This window comes from Lepidochelys olivacea (assembly GCF_965140295.1).
Source record: "Lepidochelys olivacea isolate rLepOli2 genome assembly, chromosome: 8".
NCBI lineage: Eukaryota > Metazoa > Chordata > Testudines > Cheloniidae > Lepidochelys > Lepidochelys olivacea.
The window spans coordinates 98,491,310-98,504,349 of NC_140418.1; the positions used below are offsets into that span (position 1 = coordinate 98,491,310).

The 13,040-nt window shown below is 42.2% G+C and overlaps 1 protein-coding gene across 5 annotated transcripts in view; it reads left to right on the forward strand.

Annotated features, from left to right (window-relative positions):
• The window catches only part of TTC39A (tetratricopeptide repeat domain 39A), a 64,061-nt gene that overhangs the window by 29,758 nt on the left and 21,263 nt on the right, over positions 1 to 13,040 (forward strand). For all 5 annotated transcript variants that reach the window (XM_084635959.1, XM_084635957.1, XM_084635956.1 and 2 more), the window contains 3 exons: positions 6,760 to 6,824; positions 8,072 to 8,171; positions 10,953 to 11,018. In XM_084635959.1, the coding sequence (XP_084492085.1) occupies positions 6,760 to 6,824; positions 8,072 to 8,171; positions 10,953 to 11,018 (231 nt within the window). The remainder of the gene's footprint in view (positions 1 to 6,759; positions 6,825 to 8,071; positions 8,172 to 10,952; positions 11,019 to 13,040) is intronic.

Here is a 13,040-nt window from a genome sequence, read left to right on the forward strand (position 1 = left end):
GAGGGGGCTTGGGGCAGGGAGTTGGGCGTGGGAGGGGCTTCGGGGTACCGGATTCTGGCGGCACTCAACTCGGGCAACTCCCTGCAAGTGGCAACATGTCCCTGCTGTTCCTAGGTGGAGGTGCAGCCAGGCAGCTCTGCGCGCTGCCTCTGCCCACAGGCACTGCCCCCACAGCTACCGGCCAATAGGAGCTGCAGAGCCAGCACTCTGGGTGGGGGCAGCATATGGAGCCCCGTGGCCGTTCCACCGTCTAGGAGCAGCAGGGACATGTTGTCACTTCTGGGGAGCCATGAGGAGCCAGGTAGAGCCTGCCAGCCCTGCAACAACTGGACTTTTAATGGCCCAGTGTGCAGTGCTGACCGGAGCCGGTAGGGTCACTTTTTGACTGGGTGTTCTGGTCGAAAACCGGACACCTGGCATCCCTGTGAAGATTTGCATTGGGAGATATCAAAAATGCCAGCTTCTAGAGCTTTCCAGTTGGTAAAGTGCCAGATAACACAGCTTTTACTGTGCTGACAGTTCAAAGGCTTTTCATAGCATTTGTTCCTTTCTATGATTAGAACTGAATTCGGGAAAAATACGTAGCGCATGGGTGCCAGTCAGCAACTGCTTTCTCAAATCAGCTTCAGGGTTTCCCTAGGGAGGTTGATATTCAGGCATCTCTTGTAGCATTGGTTCTTTTCATTCTTAGCAAATGTGACTTTTCTGAATTTCTGGGCTGAAACTGAAGTAAATGTCCTGTTTCTGAAACCTTCCCCCAACTGCTAAACAGGAAGCAGCCTTTAAACTAGTATGTATGACGCCCTGTGGAACCCTCCAGCTGAATGATGGAAATAAACATTTGCTCTATGGAACGAAAGTAAACAGGGGCACATTGTTCTGTGAGCATTTGCTGCACCATGATTTGGATTAAACTCTCTGGGGACATATTATCATACCAGGAGTGACACACTCATTTATACTGCACAGCTTCTCTCTCATCTATCGCTAATGGATAATGCCCCTCAGTGTGGAATTTGCAGGTGGTTCAGTATTGTTGATGGAGACTCTGGGACTAAGTCCTGCCCTTCAGATCAAGCTACCAGATTTTCTGCCCCCAGCAGCACACCAAGTTGGCAGTTCAGTTTCTTCTAGCAATTTTGTTTTCTAACTTTTAATTTCTATTTATTTTTGTGCAGTAGCGACTTCATTTCAGCATCTAGCTCCTCTTTCCCTCTCCTGAGATGAAGAATCTCTGGAGTATAGATGCTCTCACCCTCTGGTTTCTCTGGTACAGCACCTCTGAAGTGAGCTCCCTCTGCCCTTCACTGCAGCAGCAAACACAGAGCCAAGTGTGTGAGTTGTTCTGGGCAGCTTCTTAGGCGCCTCACTGGGCCTGGTATACCCCACTGACCCTTGTGCTGCCAGAATATGAGCTTTGAGTTGGAGAGACCTGTAGGGCCTTGACCGCCTCCTGAAATCTCTGATCCCCCTGTGGAAGGCTCCATACCCATTCATGGACAGCATGCCAATTGGTACCCTGTTGAGAGAAATAGACCAATTCATAATATGCCAGCTGCTGGAAAGGATACATACCCACTGGTGGTTCAAAAAATCGAGAAGAACTTTTTGAACCCAATGCAGAAAATTGCTCACCCATGGGTCAAAACTACTTGGCTCTGGCCATAATTTTCCTACCATGGTAAAGATTTGCAAAGATCCAAAACATCATTGTATCATTCATTTCCTGGCAGTGGTCATCTCTAGCCAATTATCTCCTACAGGTAGGATTGCTGGTGCCAAGTTGTCAAGGTTCCTTCCCCACTCTAAACTCTAGGGTACAGATGTGGGTACCTGTATGAAAGACCCCCAAACTTATTCTTACCAGCTTAGGTTAAAAACTTCCCCAAGGTACAAACTTTGCCTTGTCCTTGAACAGTATGCTGCCACCACCAAGCGTTTTAAACAAAGAACAGGGAAAGAGCCCACTTGGAGATGTCTTCCCCCAAAATATCCCCCCAAGCCCTACACCCCCTTTCCTGGGGAAGGCTTGATAATAATCCTCACCAATTGGTACAGGTGAACACAGACCCAAACCATTGGATCTTAAGAACAATGAAAAATCAATCAGGTTCGTAAAAGAAGAATTTTAATTTAAAGAAAAGGTAAAAGAATCACCTCTGTAAAATCAGGATGTAAATACCTTACAGGGTAATCAGATTCAAAACATAGAGAATCCCTCTAGGCAAAACCTTAAGTTACAAAAAGATACAAAAACAGGAATATACATTCCCTCCAGCACAGCTTATTTTACCAGCCATTAAACAAAAGAAAATCTAATGCATTTTCTAGCTAAATTACTTACTAACTTAACAGGAGTTGGAAGGCTTGCATTTTTGATCTGTTCCCAGCAAAAGCATCACACAGGCAGACAGAACCCTTTGTTACCCCCCCCCCCCACATCCAGATTTGAAAGTATCTTGTCCCCTCATTGGTCATTTTGGGTCAGGTGCCAGCGAGGTTACCTTAGCTTCTTTACCATTTACAGGTGAAAGGGTTTTGCCCCTGGCCTGGAGGGATTGTATAGCACTGTGTACAGAAAGGTGGTTACCCTTCCCTTTATATTTATTACACAAGTACTGGCTTCATCTCTGAATGAGATTTTTCAAAATGCACTCTCCAGATATTCCTTTAAGGACATAGAACCATTTACCGGGTACAATGCAAAATTAGATGTCCTTCTCAGATCACCTTCAAAAGTCCATTTGTGGGCAGGTAAGTACAACCAACATGCTCAAGCAAGTCTCACAAGGTGGACTGCATACATGGATGACAAATTGTCAAAAATTTAGAATCCACATTCATTTAATTTGCTTAGATACAACACTGACAAAGTTGTCAGAATGAAAACATACACACATGACTGCATAGTTCAGACCAGTGATCCATTTAGTCCAATATCTCATTTATAATTGTGGCCAGAACCAGCTGCTTCAAAAGAAGGTGCAAGAAACCACATTGTGGATAGTTATGGTGCTCATAGGGGACGTTTCCTGCTACCTCCCATGTAAATGTTTGTTTATGATTGAAGCATCAGTGTTTATATCCCTTTCAAAAATAAGGAGTAGCCAGCTGGCAAAGCTTCTCTGTGACAATGGAAATAATATCCTGGACAGAGAAGAATCTGCTATCTGTCAAGACAGGTCACATAAAGGATACAGAAAAGAGGGAAAAGGTCTCCCCATAGTCCTCTAATGGCCCAAAAGGCACTCTGTACTTGATAGCCCAGGAACCTCCATTGCACCTGCAGAAAACACCATGCCTCTTTAAGCAGGGGCTCCTTCATCCAGACCTGGACCACCTACAGTTACAGCCTGGACATTGGAAGAGAAAGTGTAATTCTGCAAGGATTTTCCATTAGCCTTGTTGAGAAATTTTAATATCCAAAGAGAATTCAATCAGGAAATTTCACTCATTGATCTGGTCACATTACATTTCTGGTGTGAGAGGAAACAGAAAGCTTTTTGGGAAACAAACTGTCTTTTGTACAGTACCCAGCACAATGGGACCAAGGCCTAGATGTTGCCATAATACAAATAATAATCATAGAACTGTAGAGATGGAAGGGACCTCAAAAGGTCATTAAGTTGAGCCCCCTGTGCTGAGGCAGGACCAATTAAAACTAGACCATCCCTGACAGGTGTTTGTCCAACCTGTACTTCAAAACCTCTGATGATGGGAATTCTACAGTCTCCCTTGGAAGAATATTCCAGAGCTTAACTTCCCCTACAGTCCTATTTTCACTGGACATGGAGAATAATTGTTTGCTGTTCTCTTTGTAACAGCCCTTAACATATTTGAAGGCTATTACCAGGTCCCCGCTCACTCGTCTTTTCTCAAGACTAAACATGTCTAGTTTATTAACCTTTCCTCATTGGTCAGGTTTTTTAAACCTTGTATCGTTGTTGCTCTCCTCTGGACTCTCCCAATTTTGTCCACATCTTTTCTAAAGTGTGGCACCCAGAATTAGATACAGTACTCCAGCTGAGGCCTCACCGGTGATGAGCCGAACAAGACAACTGTAAAATTCTGTTGATATCGGCTACACTAGAGTTTCTCCAGAATGATTGACTGGAGTCCTACACAACCAAGCACTGCATAAAAGTGGGAACCAGCCCTAGCAACATTCTTTAGAAAGGCACATCGGACATCCCACCTGAGCATCAGATGTCAAGATTAATCAGGACAACAGATTAGACAAGCCTGTGTCTGGCTTTTCCAATCACCTTTGCCTCTGAAAGACAGGTTTTGGAATTAGTTCCTCTATCTATACAAGAACCACACTGCTATTGTCATGAAAAAAATGCTAAAGCTCCAGAAACTTTTCAGTTCAATGTAAGTTCTTCTTTCCACGGTTCCTGGGAAATAGCTCTCCCACCTTTTATTATTAAAATCCTGCAGCAATTGACATGCTAGGCATCTGGAGGACTATTTACGGAGTAGGAATCCACCCAAGTGCATGAGCTTCATCTGAGGAAGTTTTGCAAAATAAGTTTCCATTCCTCTGCAGAGACCTCTTTTGGTAGGAAAGTTCCCAACTGGATTTGCTCCTTAAATTACAAAATTCTTGCTTTAAAATGTGGCGCAAGGGAGATAATTTCCATTCCAGAATAGAATTCTACAATAATAATTACAACTCTGCTTATCCTCCCTGACCACCACTTCTTTGATTCACTACTCCTTACTTTTTATTAATGATGAATGTGGAGAGAAGCTGTGCAGCAGAATGAAAAATTTCTTGCCTGCTAATTTTCTTCCTGTTAGCAGCTTCTCCCCTCATTCAGACCACCCGTGTCATCTGGTAAATGACTGGAATACAGTTGGTAACAAATTGATTTTTTTCTCTAAAGGGAGATTTAAACATACATTTAATTCATATATTATATCAAGCTGTTGTCTTTGATGCTAATATTTGATTCCTGGAGTGTTTCTTCAGCTTTTTGAAACACTTTTTTGCTGGCCTGAGTTGAAGGGCAGGGCTTAGTCCTGGAGCCTGCAGCTTGCCTCCATATCCCACAGGTGGGGGGGCATTACCCCTTAGTGATAAATGAGGAAAGAAGCTACGAACGGAAAATTATCAAGCAGCTTCTCATAGGTTAAGTCATAATTCTTAACTCAAAGGCCCCTACATATTTTATCTTGCAGATTCCATGTTTCTTATGTTTTGTTATACAATATCTGAGCATTTGTTACATTGCTTTTTATGGCTGTGCTACACACTTACCATTAACACGTTAAAATCCAGTAACAAAAAGAGAGCACATCCAACATACCTGATGTTTTTCATGAAACCAAATTGCATCCAGCAGGATCTGGTGCAGGCAGTCAGCTATTCGTAGCTAGTGCTGAGCCAGGGAATGTCTGAACCTTAACCGTGCTGAAGGACAAATGGTTCAAAGCTCTTTTCATTCATTTAAAACAGTCACAGCTGTCTGTACTGTAGGTGCCACTTTTTGCTAATAGCAACAAGAGACAATATTATTCTATTCCTGTGGCCATTAATGTAGACTAAAGAGCCATGGCTCAGAGTTAAAGCAACTAATCACAGAAAGCATGAAAATAAAAATAAAAATCTGATATTTTAGAACACCGTAAAAACAACAAAAATTAGAAAAGAAGTCCTAAGTCTTAACCATTTACTGTTATACCAATAAAATAAAAACCAGCAGGATCTTATTAAAGGGGATAAGGCAAAATGCCACATTTATTGTGAATACAGAAAGAATCTTAGTAAGCAGTTAGTTATAGCTATAACATTCCATTCAATTTCATATTTATTCACACATTCATTCATACACACACAAACACAGGTTCCGCAAGGTTGTTATCATAATTACCAGCCTTAGAGTTGCTTGGGCTAAGCCACTGGCCAGGTGGCCTGACACAAGGAGGGAGCAGGGCCTTGTCAGATGCACATCTGATGCTCCTGGAAGTTGGTTTGCAGAATCAGACCCCAAAGTTCTCAGTTTCTAGAGTCCACTTTTATAGGAATTTCTTCCTATGCCAGTCTATGGGAATTGCTTCATCATGCTGTTGCTGAATTAATCAGCAGATGGCACATTCCTGACGGCTCCGTGCTGCCAGATGTTATCTCGTTCTTCGGGTCTCCCATCCTTGAGGCTGTTGGGTGGATTCCAGTCTGCCTTCCGGGGGGTCCTCTGGTTGTTTCCACTTGACACCTTCTTCGGCCGATCGACACTGGATTCTTAGGTTGGCACCTCCCTGATCATTCAGTTATTATCCACACCAAGCATCCATCCACATACATCCTCTATCTCTATTTTAATCACAATTGTTAACAAAGCGAGATAAATACAACAAAAGGGCAGGGAGTCTCTGTGTGCTGTTTCTGTTGTTACAAAGTATCGCTTTGAGTCTCTCTGTCTTAGGATGTACTAACACAATTAGCAGCTTGCAAGTTTCACACAGAGAGGGAGAGAAACAGTAAAAACAAGAGACCAAAAACCAAGAGACCTCTTAAATAGTAATACCCTGGAATTTAAACTATGGGGAATCAAACTCATTTGTGATTTTAATACAGAACTTCTTTGATATGATCCAACAAAAATTAGAAAAGAAATCCTAAGTCTTAGCTATTTACTGCTCCATAGAGACTCATCCTGTCTGATTCATCTTAATTTGTTTTACTCCCATATATTAATTTCCAGAAAGCAAATGCAGTTTAAATTGCTCAGTGCTAATGTGTTTCCCTTCCACCAGGATGAGAACATGGTTAGCTTTATCAAAGGAGGCATCAAAGTCAGGAACAGCTATCAGACATATAGGTAAGTAGGCCCGAATTATTGTGGTATTATCATACCAGATGCACTTCTGCAATAAAAAGACTCTGGTGGGAGGGGGTGTTTCAAACAATTAGCATTGTTGTTATTTATTCACTTAGGCACATGGTGTAAGCTATAATAACTATCTTCAAAATCTAGGAGCATGAGTAATTTTCAACCCACGCAGATTGGGATAATCTGCCATCTGAGATTGGGTCCTCCTCAGTTCACTCCTAGAGAACATGGATTTAATACTGATTGGTGGCTAGCAAGTGAGCCACCTCCACAGGCAGATGCTGTTTATGTCCAACCTCCTCCCTCAGTCCTAAAACCAATCAAACACATCTTGAGTAGCTTTCAACTTGTCAGACAGCTTGTTTCCTCTGTACTGTTATATGAATGTGCTGCCTTATGTTTTCCGCCTGAATAACTTTTTTTAGATTATTGGAAAAAACAGCCAGGCAAATAAGAACAAAAGCAAAGTCACTCACAGAGCTCAGTGTGTCCTCTGTAACATGCATCAGAGGGGTAGCTGTGTTAGTCTGGATCTGTAAAAGCAGCAAAGAGTCCTGTGGCACGTTATAGACTAACAGACGTATACTGCATGCATCCAACGAAGTGGGTATTCGCCCACGAAAGCTTATGCTCCAATAGTCTGTTAGTCTATAAGGTGCCACAGAACTCTTTGCCTCTGTAACATGCTGCATCATCCTGCCACACAATACTGCAGGCAGCTCCCCTAGAAATGTTAATGGTATATGGAATTCTCCTTTTTAAAGCACTCATGACAGTAGAGTACAGGTTCATAGATCCATCATTTGAAAGACAACCATGTACGTCTACCAAGCTGGCATCTCTCTTTATTCTTGCAAATACAAGAGATGTTCTTAGTTCATGTACACATAAATCCTGGTATATTTCCTGATGTTTGCATGATAAAGAATTTGCTCTTCACATGTTCACTGATGGCATGCTTTCTTAGACTCCTGGTTTGTTAAAGTTTTGCACATGTAGAAAGAAGCTGTTCTCTACTGTACTAATGAATAGGAAAGAGAAATGAGACCTTTTACCACCATCCCATGGTTAACAATAGCTTCTGGCTACTTTCATCTATCTAGATTAGATGAGACTTCAGAGTTATGACTATAATTGTTATATTTCTAAATGACTAGTCAGCTTTCTAACTGAATTGGGCTAAATACTTACCCGGTTATCCATGTATTCTGTAATGTTATCTTCTGTATTGTTAGGGAATTGGACAGTCTTATACAGTCTCCAAACTATGTTAAAGGAAAGAACTATCTCCATTTTGAAGGTGGTGTAAAGCTTGGAGTTGGAGCTTTCAACCTGGTATGTAAAAGAAGTCTTCACTAAGGCCCCCCTCCTGTAAACACTTACAGACATGCTTAACTTAAACTCAGTAGAACGCAGGTGTTTAATGGAAGCGCTCATGTTTGAAGTTAGAAGTGTGCAAGTATTTGCTGGGCCGGCCCTCTGCTGGTTTACAGCATCTGCAGATATTAACATGATTAAGAAACATGAAGGGTGAACATTCTACACATAAAAGAGAAATACAGAGGAACTGCTATGTCCACGATCCTACAGTTTACTGTGTGCAAGCACTCCTCTGCATTTGCATGGAGCTCTGCTGACTTCAAGGAGTCTCTGCATGAGTGCAAGCATCTGCCCATCCAACGTTCATTGTAGGATTTGGGCCTATGTTAGCACTGTGGTCAGGACAAAGTAGCATCTTGGGCCATTTCAGTAACCTGAGCTGTGATCAGTAGTTCGACTGTGGAAAGAGCTGATCACAGCTCAGTCTTCAGCCTGAGAGCTCCCTGCATGTTTACAATACCTAAAGCTTAAAGAAGATGTGTCTGAGACCCCTCTGTGATTGAACTGAACTACGCTGCCTTTGATGTGGAATCCTGCAGGCAAAAGGTACCGTCCCCAATCACTGCCACTTCTCCCAGCCAGAGATGGCAAATCAGTTTGACTAAAATAAGAACTAACCAGAATCTAATCTGAACAATTTTCAGTGTTCATAAGTTTAAATTGACTTTTTTGCGGGTGGGCAGTGAAGGGGGGTTGGTATGCAGGTGTTTAATTATTTTTGTGCACTTTTCTACATCTTGGTTTCATCCCACATCAGAAGTGAAAGTACCAGTATGCTGTGAAAGAGAGGATGCTTTTACTGGTGGTATTTTTAAACTGTAACAAGTAAGATTTGGATGTAATGGCTTGTTAGGCCAATCCCCCAATCCAGCTCCTGGGAATGCCATAGCCTGCTGGCATGGTAGAAAGAAGCATCAGCACTTTCACCCTAATCCACTGCTCAGATTTGAAATCAGAATGTTCCTTCTCCTAGACAGACTTGCCTAAAGAGGCTAAGCGAGTCCTGTCTGCCCAGGGTTGAAATCAGAATTTTTCTGCTAGATTCAGTTAATTCATAGCACGTTATTCCACAATATTTGGTGCCACACTTGTGGGTTGGGGTAACAGACATCAGAAGGCAGGAGACAGTAGAGAGAGAGTTCTTCAAAAGGTGGCAGGTGTAAAGTGGAGTGATTTTAAGACAAATGAAGTGAGAAGGAGAGAAGGATCTGAGATCAAGGGGATTGGCTATAATCTAAAAGATTACAATGTGGGGGACCGCTGCAGGAGGCAAGCAGATGATAGGATGCCAAGGAAAATAATGCAGAAGCAGCCAAGGTCAGTCAGACCTAGAGGCTGGCCACTGGCTAGATGGCAGGACATCATTTGCAGCAACATGACCAGGTGGCACTTAATGGAGGAACAAGGTAAGGACAGGAATAAATAGCAGCAATGCTGTACTGCTCCCTGTGTCTATAAAGATGCTTTGGGATGAGAAGATGATTTCTAAACTGGACAGAAGCAGGACTACCAGATATTTTCTGTGCAAGTCTGATTTTGATTCTGCGTGTGTTCAGCCCTGTGCTCAGAGAAGCTTTATGTAAACGTTACGTAAACTGTGACTGTCAACAGTTAAAAACTGAGTCACAGCAGATGCAATCTGATTATGCATGAATTGTTCTCATACTTCTTTAAAAAAGTATAGATGAGTATTTCCACAGCATCCCCTTTAGTGTGTTCTTTTAGTGTCTCTCCTTCCCATAATGCATAAAGGTGACTCCCATTAAAATAATAAGAAGAAAGAATGCAAACTAAAATGGCGGTTATTGCTATTAATACTGCCTTACTGGCTGTCATAATACTGGGACCCCAATTTATTTGATATACTGTATAAATACATCTCAGATGTTCTCTGTCACTTTTTTCCCCAGAAGCATAGTTCCTTCTCTCTTTTTTTAAAAGGGGATAATTTTTATTTTTTTTTAGCCGTGACCATTTTAAACTTGCTTTTCAATTGTTAACAGCAAAAGCAACATTGATTTACACTCTACTTGGTTCAAAGGCTAGTGTAAACAGGTCATTGTTTAGTTGTAGGAGTTAGTATTTACCATACAGGCAGTTGCATAACAAGAAGTGAATCCGTGTCACGTGTGTACCTTTTGTATACTTTAATACAGGAGTAGTATCCGTTTTCCTGTTTTACAAACGGGTGGCCTAACCCTGAGTTCAATGAGATTACTTAGAGTAATAAGAACTGTGCCCAGTAGTAAGTGTCTGCATGATCAGATTCGTGGTTGGTTGGTTTGTTCTGACACAAGAACCTGTTTCTTGGAACAGTTTAGTGGACTCCAAAAACTGATCCATGTAACACATAGAGAGTATCCTGCTTGATGGGTCTGGCAAACCTTTAATTTCTGTAGTTCCCATCGAAATAATCATTAAAATGCTGCAAAATGCAGCAACCAGTGTTATCCAGAGTTGCTGTTAGTTTTACCTAGGAAACAGGAGTTTACATATTTACTGTGATCCTGAGGCTGATTTAGTTTTGTTTAATCCTTAAGGATACATGAGATACAAAAAATAGCTGAGAGAAATATACATCTACACAAGAAGACTTAGGGGGAGCTAATTAGGCTTTTAATGATTTTATTGATTGCCTTTGGGGTTTGGACAGGTCATATCAGACACCCTGGGGTTGAGAGAGAGGAGAATATCAATTCCAATTACTGCTCAGCTTATTTATGTTTCTTTCCACAGACATTGTCCATGTTTCCAACACGGATCTTACGATTACTGGAGTTTGTTGGGTTTTCTGGAAGCAAGGTAAATATCACTCATTTGATAAGATTGTAATAAATGTGGCTGATACATTACAGCTAGAATCTGATTCCCCACCCCATCATTCTAGCATTCTTTGAAATGTGAGTATTGCAGGGTTTTCATTACTGGAGCTGACGTTACTGCTGCTCAAGGATTTTTTTCTTGGTCTTTTTTAAAAAAAACAAACTTTGTAAATATTTTAAAATTTAGGACAGTGACATGATGTTTGGAAAATACAAGAAAGATAAGAAGCAACAGTTCAATTCAAAAATAATTCAAAGTATAATGTTGAGATTATTACTATTTATTTATTGGATTGCAATAGTGCTTAGAAGCACTATTTGTAGTTGATATTGAGTTAATTTAATAAGGAGGTTGAGAATTTATCTAATTTAATAGATGCTGTAATCACAGAATCCTGACAGCCCTGATTCTGTTCCTGCGTGGAACCCAGCTTAAAAGAGCATGCATATGATTATGTATCCATTCTTTTCTCTATGTCTTTAATGGCAACTATTAACTTCAAAGACATATCTAAATTCTCCTAAGTAGATGCCCAGGAATAACTGGCCTGGCATGTACTCAGAAAGTGTGGGGTGGGACTCACCAACCATACTCATAGGGTCTTGGGTGGGTCTGCAGGAAGAGATCAAAGGTATTTTCCTGGAGATCTGTTGTCCCAGTGCAGGATATGTTAATTCCTGCTGGGAGGGATGGAGAGGGGGAGGAGCGGGGATGGGGCATGCTTGGGGGATGGGGCAGAATCATGTCTGGGGCTGCCAGCCCTGCTGATCAACTCCTCCCACCTAACGCCTCCTGCATGCCGGGGAACAGCTGTTCCCTGGTGTGCAGGAGGGAGGGGGAAGAGTGGGAATGGGGCATGCTATGGGGTAGGGGGGACGGAAAGAGGTGGGGAAGAGGAAGGGCAGGGGTGGAGTGGGGGTGGGAAGAGGTGGGGCAATGGTGGGGCCTTGGGGGAAGGGCTTGGGGCTGAGCGGGGGACTTGGGGGTCTGTGAAATATTTTAATTCAAAATGGGGGTCCTCAGGTTGCTAAAGTTGGAGAACTGCTGGTCTAGATAATACTTAGTCCTGCCATGAGTGCAGGGGACTGGACTAGAAGACCTCTTGAGGTCCCTTGCAGTCCTACAATTCTATGATCAGCATGCTTTTGTAAAGACACTTGATGAACGGTCATCTTGTATAGGAAAACTTTCTCCCTTTTTCATTCAGTCTCTCCTTCTTGATTGTGGACAGGCCCTGGGATTTCTCATGTGGCTCTGTGTGGGTTTATCCTTGTGCCAGTGAGTAAGCAGCTCCTGTTTCAAATAGTTGGTAGCAGGCTGAAGAATGATCTGGAATTATCATAAACATAAGGGAAAATGTTCCGAATGCCTTCAAAAGAAAGGGGAGTATTTAGACATTCCATTGACCAAAGTTCAAGGGGGTGTGCCTCGACAGTAACACTGTAATCTGAAAAGATCTTGCGGTGCTTAAGGTTGTGAGCCGTAAGCCCAGATCTGAGAGAAGCATTGCTACTTGCATTTGCAATCACATTTACCATGGCAGGTTTCCAAAGCTCAGCAAGAGGAAGTTGCCCCTTGGAGTACAGACATGACATTTCAAGGTGAGAGAAATAGAAAGGAGGACAGGAGATGGTAGGAGGGGAGAGGGAACAGGCATGTGTAACTCACGGCATCACAGTCAAGAGGGAAGGAGTTTTGAGTCCTGCTGTGTTTTGACTGTAAGATGATGATTATCTTATTATTTCTTAAATGCTGTCAGAATGCTTGGTGCTGGGCAAGACTCAGAGAAAGATGTGGCCTGTGCTTTGAGAAAATCACAGTCCTATCTGAGAGCATAAATCAGAGGCATAATGCACTGGGACACTTGGGGATAATGTTTCACTCTTAGTGTGGAGGGCTGCTTGTTTACTGTAGGTTACTAATACTGCATTTATAGACATTCATACCCAAAGCTGCATTAGAGCAACCTTGTATCACTCCCCTGATGCAAAGATGCCCTGA